The sequence below is a fragment of the Sinocyclocheilus anshuiensis genome, unplaced genomic scaffold, assembly GCF_001515605.1.
Source record: "Sinocyclocheilus anshuiensis isolate Anshui unplaced genomic scaffold, SAMN03320099.WGS_v1.1 scaffold148, whole genome shotgun sequence".
Classification (NCBI taxonomy): Eukaryota; Metazoa; Chordata; class Actinopteri; order Cypriniformes; family Cyprinidae; genus Sinocyclocheilus; species Sinocyclocheilus anshuiensis.
This window is the reverse complement of record NW_015555704.1, coordinates 192,171-204,737: the sequence shown is the minus strand read 5'-3', so window position 1 is coordinate 204,737 and position 12,567 is coordinate 192,171. Positions and strand designations below refer to the sequence as shown.

Genomic DNA, 12,567 nt, shown 5'->3' with positions numbered 1-12,567 from the left:
GTCATACTGGGGCAAGTTGTCAGAAGTGTTTTAAATTTTAGAAATTTTAGCAACATTTTCAATATTACTTTGCCAAACAGTAATTTAATACTTTTAATATTAGCCTGTTTTTTTATTTTGTGAATTGTATTTTACAAACGTTTCAGTGTTTTAGCTTTAAAAAGTCTCTAATGCTTAATGGTAACCTACCACATATAATAGGATAAAATTCCCCGATAACTGATTTTATCAATTTAAGCTGCTTTAAAGTATAAGCAACTTTTACAGAAATCAACTTTTGAAATCATTCAGGAGAACCAGGTGTTCAAATAACCACAGAACGGCCTCTAGCGGGGAGACATGTTACTGCAGCACTTCTACGAGCATCCTATAAGATGCAGTCCATGGCACCGAGCACTCAAATAAAGCTTATCTACTCGTTACATAAAACACATGCTCTAAAATAAAGTAGCCACTTGAACGTGACAACGTTTTAGTCATTCATTATGGACAGATTAAAATAAAATATGTAGGCTACACAAGGAACGGTAGGCTAGAGACTTCGGTGACACGAAATAACTGGAATTACTGAATGACAAAACAAGCAGCAGTACATGGATACAAAAATAATCAGGACCGCGGCAAATAAAAAGGTAGGCTACTAAACGGAAGCAGCGGTCAGGAAAATCAAAAGTATGTTCGTTGGAATGTGGTGCGTTTTTCCCCTCGTGTGTAACTCATACAAACGCTCTGTGAGGTAACGCAAGCTCGTCCCTTTTTCCTTCCAGCATCTGATTGGAGGAGACGCGCGCTCAGGAATGTCATGAAACTATTTAAATAGCACTTTGTTCTCTTCGGTAATAGTTAGATTGGCCACTGTAACTACAGCAAAGAAACACCGTATGCTGTAGACCGCGGTTAAACAGAAAAATCATTTCTTTATTTTGAAACGACCTTTGATTGACGCATCTTAGGAATTATATCACTTTACCCTGGATTTGCTGCTGTTTTACAACACTTGGAAGGTGTGTTTTTTCTTATGTTTTAATAATTGATTGTTCAGACCTGTTAAGGTTAAGTTTTGCTGAATTTTCAATAACCTATATATTTATTTGTGATTTCCGATAGGTACAAGAATAAGTGATAAAATGAAGTCAACTGCAATCTTTTTGCTACTGATGCTTTGGAGCTGCGAGAGCGCGAGAGTCGCAGGTGAGCGATGATAAAAAGGAACGAACTAATCTGTAACTGATGGCGTTTAGCGTTTTTGAGTGAATGCTGTTGTGGTTTAAAGTATAACTAGCTGTTAAATATTATAGGAATAATTGACAGTCAGTTGGTAATTATCGCAAAGTAAACTCCAATAGGGCGAAGGGGTTTATGAATGAGTTTATTTTGCGATAATGACTGGCTTTCTATGCATTATTCCACTTATTACACAGCTACTTAAATACATTTGTGACCCTGGACCACAAAACCATATGTAGCACGGGTAGCCTATATTTGTAGCAATAGCCAACAATACATTGTATGGGTCAAAATTATCTATTTTTCTTTTATGCCAAAAATCATTAGGATATTAAGTAAAGATCATGTTCCATGAAGATATTTTGTAAATTTCCTACTGTAAATATATCAAAACTTAATTTTTGATTAGTAATAGGTTATGCATTGCTAAGAACTTCATTTGGACAACTTTAAAGGTGATTTTCTCAATATTTGGATTTTTTGCACCCTCAGATTCCAGATATTTAAATAGTTGTATCTCGGTCAAATATTGTCCTATCCTAACAAACCATACATCAATGGAAAGCTTATTTATTCAGATTTCAGATGATATATAAATCTAAATGTAAAAACAAAAAAGACCCTTATGACTGGTTTTGTGGTCTAAGGTCACATTTATGAAAAAAAAAATGAATCATTTAAGTTTAATTTTATCAACGGATTATAGAGACAAGCACAGCTATCGTATGAAGGAGATGTATGAGTGGTCAAAAAAAATTGACCGCTGAACTGACCAATCAGAATCAAGTATATACTCTAGAGAGCCATGGAATTAATCAAAACTGTCCATTAATATCAAGTACATTATAACGAGATTTCTTTAACTTCTGAATTCCTGGTAGAAAGTCGAGACGACAACAGTGTTTACGATCTGTTTGAGCTCGTCCAAGTGCCGAGGAAAAACCACGGGGTGACTCTGGTGAAAGGCGACGATCCGTACAGCCCCGCCTACAAGATCCTGAACCCCGACCTGATTCCCCCGGTTCCCGAGAGCACCTTCAGGGACCTGATCGATTCCATCCATGCGGAGAGAGGATTTCTGCTTCTGCTCAACTTCAAACAGTTCAAACACACGAGAGGAAGCCTTCTGACCGTGGAGAAGAAAGATGGCTCTGGACCCATCTTCGAAATAATTTCCAATGGGAAAGCCAATACTCTGGACATTGTTTTTTCCACTGAAAGCAAGCAACAGGTCGTGTCCATCGAGGAAGCAGATTTGGCTGTGGGACATTGGAAAAACATCACGCTTTTAGTGCAGGAGGACAGGGTTCAGTTCTATGTGGGATGTGAGGAGGTGAATACAGCAGAGCTCGATGCTTCTATCCAGACTATCCTCACTCAGGAGACCCCAGGTGTGGCGAGCCTGAGGATCGGCAAGGGCGCAGTGAAGGACAGGTTCATGGTGAGTGGACGGTTCGCTGTCTCTGAATCCTGTTGCATGCCAAAGTGAGACAGTGAGAAGCATTAATCACTTGTGGATTTTTCAGGGGGTGTTGCAAAACATGCGCTTTGTGTTTGGTACCACACTGGAGGCAATTCTGAGGAATAAAGGATGCCAAAACTGTAAGTGTAATGCAGAACACATGCATATGAATCAGTTAGAAAACTGCTTCTTGCATCTTGATTATGCCACACTGACTTTGATTTGGTGGACAAATTTATTTAAAATATATTTTTAAATTTTTTTATTTTATTTTGTATTGTATTTTAAATAACATAAAATAAAAGCACATAACTTCTGGGCCAGTTAATGAACAATAGCAATAGCTGCATTAACTGTCATGAGTCTTTTTTCCAACTTTTCCATTAGCTCAATAATTTTTATAATGAACTTTAAGCCATCTGAATGCCCTTTCCTCTTGCAGCAATTATGACTGATATCATCACCCTTGACAATCCCATAAATGGATCCAGACCTGCAATCAGGACTGATTACACTGGCCACAAAACAAAAGGTAATCCTTCCTTTTCAGTAATCCATACAAATAAAATATACGTAAGTTGAGAATCCAAATGCAGGTTTAACCACTGCAAACTGTATATTTCTCCTATGTAGATCTGCAGATGTTGACAATCCCATAAATGGATCCAGACCTGCAATCAGGACTGATTACACTGGCCACAAAACAAAAGGTAATCCTTCCTTTTCAGTAATCCATACAAATAAAATATACGTAAGTTGAGAATCCAAATGCAGGTTTAACCACTGCAAACTGTATATTTCTCCTATGAAGATCTGCAGATGATTTGTGGCTTTTCATGTGAGGACCTGGCTGCCATGTTCAAGGAACTGAAAGGTCTTGGTGTGGTGGTGCAAGAGCTGTCCAATGAACTCCGCAAAGTGGTGAGCAAAAAGTTGGTGCATATGAATATGCTGTGTAGTGGACATGTACTGTAGATTAACACACTCCATCCACATAATCGAAATTCAATTTTTGTTCTGTTTTCTAGACAGACGAGAAAAACATGCTCATGAGTCGCATGGACATTCATGCTGGTGTCTGTCTTCACAATGGAATTGTGCACAAAAACAAGGAGGAATGGACAGTGGACGATTGCACAGAGTGCACTTGCCAGGTAAGAACCCAATAACCTGCAGACATGTACCTGTCAGACTCTGAAAGCTGCCTGCTCTGTCATTAAGCCACTAATTTGTGTGTTAGCGAGACGGGAGCCATGTCATGTGTGCTATCATACACAGTACTGGTCTTAGTCTTGTCCATTGTGGCAGACTTAAGCCGGGTGTATCCATTTCCCTTAACCTCCTAGCCTGTAATTAAAAGTGTGAAATGGAGGTAGCTAAAGAAAATTCAGTCAACTAAAGTAAGCCTAAATTTGTTATATACTTGCCTTTAGACTATTCTCTCTGAAGTGCCACGTTATATCAATACTGAGGAATACTTGCATGCCTAATTACAAAGACTTATATACAACCAGACTTGTATACGACCTTATATCCACTCTCAAGCTTAAGTTTAAGATGACTTGAATGAAAATTGTAATGTTCAGTGTGGTGTTGCACTACAGCAAGAGGCTATGGGTTTTTATTCCAGTCGTGGCATATCCTTTAACAAATGATTAATGAGAGTCATTGTGTTAACCGCAGAACTCTGCAACGGTGTGCCGCAAGATTTCATGCCCCCTAATCCCATGTGCAAACGCCACAGTGCCTGATGGGGAGTGCTGCCCTCGATGTGGAACCCGTAAGTGCAACTGAACTAACGTTACTGTATAACAAAGTTTAGAGTCATTAGAGTTAAAGACTTAGAGACATTGTAATCATTTTTTAGAATATAATTCATATAGTTATTTATAAATTAGATACATTTATAATGTTACAAAAGATTTCTATTTCAAATAAATAGGGGGCTTTGTATTCATCAAATAATTTTGAAAATCATCAACATTTTATCAACACTGATTGCACCAAATCAGTATATCAGAATGATTTCTAAAAGATCATGTGACACTGAAGACTAAAGTATTGGATGCTGAAAATGCAATGTTGCCATTATAGAAACACATTACATTTAAAAAAGTACTTTTTTAACAATATTTCATAATATTACTCTTTTTACTGTATTTTTAATCAAATAAATGCAGCCTTGGTGAGCTTAAGAGACTCATCCACAGACTAAAAGTAAATGTGCAAGCGAGAAAAAAAAACTTTCTTGTGAACTTGAATGTACTTTATTGTTAACAGGCAACATTCTGACTTTTTCTATTGAAAGCGCTGTTGCTACCCAAACATCCACAGTCATTCCTGTATCGCACAATAGACTTCAACTGAAGTTTAACTAATGAAAGGAACACTAGAGCTTTGTGCATCACTGAATCACTTGATGGCCATAATTGTCTAAATTAGTTAAAGAGAAATTGGTGCTGTTTCACGTCTTGAGGGCTCTCCGTGCATAGCAAGGATTTCAATTAATATCAGCCTCATATGTTTGAACTTATGGCATAATCAGGGGTGTTTGCAAATACCATTTCCACATTTGGAGAAAGGTATCCCTGTGCACTGACATTTCCCCAGCATTCCAACTGCTTGGTTCATGCCAGGGTTCCCTGGAGTGCTCTGTCTTGAGCTGCCCAGGCTAAATTGAGTCCATTAAGGCCCAGTATTAAAAGCTTTTCTCCATTTTGCTGCTTTACAAAGAAGGAATAGCTCTGCTATTGTCTCGTTTTGCTCTCTCGACAGCGAGCGATTCCGCTGAGGATGGCTGGTCCCCCTGGTCTGAATGGACCCATTGTTCTGTGTCCTGTGGAAGGGGCATTCAGCAGCGCGGCCGCTCCTGCGACCGCATCAATAACAACTGCGAGGGCACGTCGGTGCAGACGAGAGACTGCTACCTTCAGGAGTGTGACAAGCGCTGTGAGTGTCCAGTGGCCAAAAGTGTCTATGGTTTTTCCTCACAATAGAGGAGAAAAGTAATAACCTGCATTGTTTTTAACAGTTAAGCAGGATGGCAGCTGGAGTCACTGGTCACCCTGGTCTTCCTGCTCAGTCACCTGTGGTGCTGGCGTTATCACGCGCATCCGTCTCTGCAACTCCCCAACACCTCAAATGGAAGGCAAAGATTGCCAGGGTGAAGGTCGGCAAACTGAAAGGTGTGAGAAATCACCATGTCCGAGTAAGTAAACACCCTATGCAGTATGTCCATTTTCTTGTTTATTAAAAAGTGCAATTGTCCAAAGTTTTGTTGCATATTTTTTCTTAGTCAATGGTGGCTGGGGACCATGGTCACCCTGGGATACTTGCTCTGCCACCTGTGGCGGTGGAGTCCAAAACCGTAAACGTCTTTGCAATAATCCAGTACCCATGTATGACGGCAAAGACTGTGTGGGAGACGCAAAGGCTAGCCAGATTTGCAACAAACAAGCCTGTCCAATTGGTGAGTTCTAGTGTCACTCAAACCTTTAGATGATACTAGTCTGTGTTTCCGAGATAAATCAAGCTTATTTTCATTTTTCAGATGGATGCCTTTCAAATCCTTGCTTTGAAGGAGCCCAGTGTACAAGCTTCCCAGATGGCTCTTGGAAATGTGGAAAATGCCCCACAGGATACACTGGCAATGGAATCAACTGCAAGGATATCAATGAGGTGCAGTGCACTTTTTTTTAGTGATGCACCGATATTATGATCCTGGCTGATACTGAATGCAGTGGGCAGCAAAAATCTCATCCCGATTGTCTTTTTCTGTTTGTTACAGTGCAAGGAGGTCCCTGATGCCTGCTTTGAATTTAATGGAGTCCACAGGTGTGAGAACACAGTGCCAGGCTACAACTGCCTGCCTTGCCCCTCACGCTACACCGGCCCACAGCCGTTTGGTCGAGGAGTGGAGGACGCTGCTTCCAAGAAACAGGTAAATGAGAAAACATCGAAAGATTACGGATTACCTACGTTGCACCTGCTCATGAACTAATGTGCGCCGACTGATTCATCTTTTCCTGCAGGTCTGCACGCCTCGTAATCCCTGCCTCGATGGAAGCCACGACTGCAATAAGAACGCTCGCTGCAACTACCTGGGCCATTTCTCAGACCCTATGTACCGCTGTGAGTGCAAACCTGGCTATGCTGGAAATGGACACATCTGTGGAGAGGACACTGATCTTGATGGCTGGCCTAATGCTGATCTTGTGTGTGTCGAGAACGCAACCTACCACTGCAAGAAGGTTGGCATATATTGGCTTTATTTGTTATAAAAATACAAATCATTGTGGCTATTATTTATATTCATATACTACTACTCTTTTTTTTTTTAAGGACAACTGCCCCAATCTTCCTAACTCTGGGCAAGAGGACTATGACAAGGATGGAGTTGGTGATGCTTGTGATAATGATGATGACGACGATGGCATTCCTGATGACAGGGTAAAATATAGTTACATTATTGTCTATACAGTATATTCCACAGGTGCTCATTCCAGTCAAGTGACTTTTTGTACATTTGGCACCGTGTATGAATGAAGAAAGAGAAGCCGCCCAAATTTTACATAGCTTACAGGCTGAGGTGTGGAAAAAAGTGCTGTGTAAAGTAAATTCAGTTTCTCTTGGAGACAAACCTCAAATTCCACCAAAGAAGTACCTTTCTGAAAGACCTGCAGTGTATCTTGCTAATCCAATATTATCCTTGGTCCAATTCCTAAAATAAGGCTCACTTTTATCGTTGCGCTCCTCTAAATAGACCTACACAGCTGCAGCCAAATTGCAAGCCTAACATCTAAAAGTAATAACCTTCGTGTGAGCGTGCCCTGTAGAGAATCACTTGACTGTTATTTGCCATATGTTTCTCCATCTGAACTGCGGTCTCTTTTAAAATAGGACAACTGCCCACTCATCTTCAACCCAAGACAGTATGACTACGATCGCGATGACGTGGGAGACCGCTGCGACAACTGTGCGTACAACAGCAACCCAGACCAGACCGACACTGACAACAATGGTGAAGGTGACGCCTGTGCTGTGGACATTGATGGAGATGGTACGAAACTCTGCTCTATTTGTTTATCCATACATGGACATTCCTTGATAAACCTGCCAAGAAAACATCCATATTTCACTCCATAATCAATCATTTTATTTCGCATAAAGAAGCATATTTTACAAAACCAATTCTCAGTACTGTAATACTTTTAATACTCTCATTATTTTACATTTTTTAAACTTTTCACAGTTTTTTTTTTATTTAAAACTATTTATTTAATGCATAAATTGAAGGCAGTACAAAAACTACTATAGAAAAATTCTACCATTTAAATAATATATGATTTTCTTCACATTACAGTAATGAGAATATAATAAAAATATTTTTTGGCATAAAGGTAATGAGAATATGAGAACAAACAAATGTTTGTATAATAAAAATATTAATATTAAACATAAAATCATAATAATGTCAATGTAAAAAATCAGCAAAATATAATTAATTTCTTTCTCTTTTTCTTTTTCATTCCTTTGTTTATTCTTTATTTCAATTGTGCAGTAAATTATGACCTGGATATTTTCTTGACAGGTTTCGTGAGAATCACTCTGGCTTTTTCCAGTGTGTTTTCAATCAGTCTTCACCATTATTTCATTCTATTTGACAGGTATTTTGAATGAGAACGACAACTGCCCATATCTGTACAACATTGACCAGAAAGACACCGATCTCGATGGAGTTGGTGACCAGTGTGACAACTGCCCTCTGGAACACAACCCAGACCAGGTATGTATGTGTGAGACTTAAACGAGTAAGTGAATGCCGCAGGTGTTTCAAACCATTATATAATCCACGGATATCTATGAGCTGTTCAGTTCAGCTCCAGAGCCTTTACTAAAAAAATACCCAGAAGGTAGTCGCAGTCTTTACTAAGCTATGTATGGGAGGAGTAAATCCTCTTCTCCTTGAATCCAAAGCCACACAATAAAGCACTAGGAGGCTTTTCAGGGACACTCACTAATGTTTAATTAACCCAAAGGATATGCAGAGGTAAAGAATGGTTATTAGTGAGGAGCGAGAGTTTGCCGGTGGGGTTATGCATGCCCTGTCGGCACTCAATCCCTGCGGATCACACCTGTGCCATGGTTAACTGAAGAGAAGGAATGTACCCCTCCTTTCCTCATTAGATGCTGAAATACGACTGTGGTAGTGCCAAGCTTCAGGAACATGAGATTGCTTTCTGAAAAAGCCTTCACAGATAGGCCAACTAGAACAGAAGTTTGTGCCTTTTAGAAAAAGACCCATTCTAGTGGGAATATTTTAATTAAGAAAGCCATACAGCTTTAAAGACACTCTTGAGACATTGGTATTTAAAGATTCTACACTTTCACTCTGACAGGTCGACTCCGATTCTGACCGTGTTGGAGACAAATGTGACAGCAACCAGGATATCGATGAGGATGGTCACCAAAACAACCTGGACAACTGCCCGTACATCCCCAATGCTAACCAGGCTGATCATGACAAGGATAGTAAAGGAGATGCTTGCGACTATGATGATGATAATGACGGCATCCCTGATGACAAAGACAACTGCAGATTGGTTCCCAATAAAGATCAACTGGATTCTGATGGTCAGTTTAACATCTGAATATTCATAACTATTGCACTCATTAATGTAAAGATTTATACTTACTGGTTAAACTTCTTCCATTTGTAGGCGATGGACGTGGTGACGCCTGTAAAGATGACTTTGACCAAGACAATGTCCTGGATATCTATGATGTCTGTCCTGAGAACTTTGACATCAGTGAAACGGACTTCCGGAAATTCCAGATGGTTCCTCTGGATCCCAAGGGCACTTCTCAGATCGACCCCAACTGGGTGGTTCGTCACCAAGGAAAAGAACTGGTTCAGACAGTCAACTGCGACCCTGGCATTGCTGTTGGTAGGATCAGTCTTTAAAAAAAAAACAGAGAATTCAATTTCACCTAAGCAAGAATAAATAGAAATACCTTGCACACATAGCCAATAAATTTAAAATATGTGTAATTACAAAAATTCTAAATTTCTTTAAAGGTTTTGATGAGTTCAATTCAGTCGACTTCAGTGGAACGTTCTTCATCAACACTGAGAGGGATGATGACTACGCCGGCTTCGTTTTTGGATACCAGTCCAGCTCTCGCTTCTACGTGGTCATGTGGAAGCAGATCACACAGACCTACTGGTCCAGCACACCTACCAAGGCACAGGGTTACTCGGGGCTGTCAATCAAAGTGGTTAACTCCACCACAGGGCCAGGCGAGCATCTGAGAAACGCCCTGTGGCACACTGGAGACACTCCAGGACAGGTATGTTTCACTTAGTTCGCTGTGATAAAATCAGGTATGAAGCCCTTCATATGAATGCCAACATTTCTGTATGTGATCCATTTTAGGTGCGCACACTGTGGCATGACCCAAAGAATGTGGGATGGAAGGACTTCACTGCTTACAGATGGCATTTGACTCATAGACCAAGAACTGGACACATAAGGTATTACTAAAAAGATCATTAAAACTTATTGGAATTCTGGAAATAACTCTTATTTATATGTATTTTATTCATCATATTTATTATATATATTTCAGAGTGGTCATGTATGAAGGCAAAAAGATCATGGCAGATTCTGGAAGAATTTATGACAAAACTTATGCAGGCGGAAGACTAGGTCTCTTTGTTTTCTCACAAGAGATGGTGTACTTCTCAGACCTCAAATATGAATGCAGAGGTGAGCGTCAACACATCGCATAGACACCCAATTAAAAGTTTGTTTTTCGATAATAACACTTCCTGTCTTTCTGTTCCCTTTCAGATGCGTAATTGCACAGGCAGGAAGTTCATCAAAGAATGCACCTTTCCATATAAATATGTATTCCAGGCAAAGTCTAGGGACAGATTTGACGCTACTTTTTCTGCTGCCGCTCACACACTGGTGGAGTGAGAAAGCAGGTAGTCAATTTCAATGTAACTGTCACTGGTTGGGATAGAAACCAAGTGGCTTCTGATTCAGAATCTGGACTCCTCCACCATTAGCATGTAGAGCAGAAGAAATGTCTCCCGCGCTTTGCTTAATTGGGAAGACTGCGATCTCTCTCTGAAAAACCTCATTCGGCTCTGTGTGGGAAGAGCTCCCAACAGACAGCTATGCACTTCAAAACCTTTACTCTCTCTCATGTTTTCATGCTGTCTTCTTGAAGAGCTGTCAAATTATGGCTCCATTAGAGAGAGCGCCACCCTTTTAACAAAAGATTGCTTTTATAATATTCAGTATTTTATCAAAACTTTAAACTGTTTTCTTGACTAGAAACAAAGCGTTGTGAATGTTTAAGATATTGAAGCAACAACAAATGGTTTAAAAACATTGTATAAGTACAAGAATACTATTTTTGTATTCCAAGCAGGTGATTTTAGAGGACTAATCTGTCATTTATTGATTTTTATTTACATTTTTGTTTGTCTATCTAAAGTTTTGCTTAGCAAAGTCACGTCTTAAGTATCATGGACATCCATTAAGGTCTGGCGGGAGATAACTTATGGTTTAGCGGGCATAGTTTTCTCAGGGCTAGATGGTTAAACCATTTTAACATATTCATTAGAAATGGCAAAATGAAAGGTTGTATGAAGAGGAATTAGACAGACCAAGGTTTAAAGACTCGCCACATCTGGATACTAGATTACCAAGTACTCTAGTGAAGTTGATTCTTTTAGACTTTTTCTATATATGTTTTTGTAGCACTTACAAACACTTTTTGGGTTTGGCAAGACTGCTGTGATTTTGCTTCAAAAAGCACAAGCGAGGGAATTTCTAAAGACTGTCCTCACTAAAACAACTATTTCAACATTTATAAGAAAAATAAACTCTCTTAACCAATGTTCTGTCTAAAACTACTCATCCAAACCTTTCCGGTCCAGAACCGTTCATCCGTCACTTCCAAAGGAGATGATCTTCTGACCTGTTTGCCTTTTCTGTAGAGAGAGAGAGATAAAGGAAAACTTTAATGTACAAATATTACCTCATTGCTGTTTCGTAATTTGATCAAGCAAAAGCTTTTAAGTACTTTTTCCTTTGCTTCAAGAAAACAAATTGGTTGCTTTATTGCTACTGTAGCACAAGTTGTAAATAGTATATAGAACAAACAGCCAGCCCCACATCCCAGTGGAAAATAGAGTAAAACACACATTTTTTTTTTAAGGAATACATTTACCAGTGTTTCAAACGTCCAGTACTTTTTTTTAAGTTGATAAATTATTGCTTTATTGTTGTCTGTTTGTAAGACTGTTTCATTTGTGTGTAGATAAATGCTATTTAAATAATTTATCATGGAGTGCCACCTGAGAAAGAGGCATTCCCATCTGTATAAACAGTTTGCACACTGACATGAGGATGTTCTGTTCTTCATTGTTTGTATCTTTTTGTTATTTTTGTACAATTAGTGATGTTTGACTGTAAACATTTTTACTTAGTGCAAAATGCTATTTTTACTTATAGCGATTATTTTGGTACATACTATAGAATAATAAACAGACAATAGACATTGTAAAACTGATATTTATTGGCTTTGGCTGCTTTTTATTACTGCATGTTGGTCTCATGAGATTTTTTGTTGTGCAACAGCATGTCTGAAGGACTGAAATTTTCTGTGCGTGGCACGAAAGGTCAAAGCAATTATAAAACAAAAAGTTCATAAAAGGCATCTTAAGCCCCAACATGTGCTTGAACGCAAACAGCTACATAGCATAAATGGCTTAAAAAGGACTAAAAATAGATATGGTAGACCAAGGTCAATGACAGTTCCAAGTTAAAGGCTGAGACAACTCCATTTTCTTCTTCTAAAGA

The 12,567-nt window shown here is 39.1% G+C and overlaps 1 protein-coding gene across 2 annotated transcripts; it reads left to right on the top strand.

Annotated features, from left to right (window-relative positions):
• Positions 1-845: 845 nt before the first annotated feature.
• Positions 846-12,277, top strand: LOC107671781 (thrombospondin-1-like). Of its 2 annotated transcripts, XM_016464750.1 has the most exons (24): positions 846-1,004; positions 1,108-1,191; positions 2,109-2,668; positions 2,754-2,829; positions 3,132-3,170; positions 3,349-3,399; positions 3,501-3,610; positions 3,718-3,843; positions 4,373-4,469; positions 5,465-5,638; positions 5,721-5,897; positions 5,985-6,158; positions 6,240-6,367; positions 6,477-6,629; positions 6,721-6,939; positions 7,031-7,138; positions 7,589-7,748; positions 8,356-8,474; positions 9,088-9,322; positions 9,409-9,636; positions 9,768-10,039; positions 10,126-10,223; positions 10,319-10,458; positions 10,543-12,277. In XM_016464750.1, exons 2-24 carry the CDS (start codon positions 1,128-1,130, stop codon positions 10,548-10,550), a joined length of 3,516 nt encoding a protein of 1,171 aa, XP_016320236.1. In that variant the 5' UTR covers positions 846-1,004; positions 1,108-1,127; the 3' UTR covers positions 10,551-12,277. The 2 variants fall into 2 exon arrangements, with proteins under 2 accessions (XP_016320236.1, XP_016320235.1); XM_016464749.1 differs by lacking the exon at positions 3,349-3,399 and having other exon boundaries at positions 3,132-3,221.
• The last annotated feature ends 290 nt before the right edge of the window (positions 12,278-12,567 follow it).

What these genes read in the sequence shown, in the direction of transcription:
- LOC107671781 (XM_016464750.1), top strand. Translation starts at nt 1,128, where the DNA reads ATGAAGTCAACTGCAATCTTTTTGCTACTGATGCTTTGGAGCTGCGAG. An exon ending in CACTGGCCACAAAACAAAAG is followed by an intron (nt 3,400 to 3,500) that starts GTAATCCTTCCT and finishes TCTCCTATGAAG; the next exon opens with ATCTGCAGATGATTTGTGGC. An exon ending in ACGCTGCTTCCAAGAAACAG is followed by an intron (nt 6,630 to 6,720) that starts GTAAATGAGAAA and finishes CTTTTCCTGCAG; the next exon opens with GTCTGCACGCCTCGTAATCC.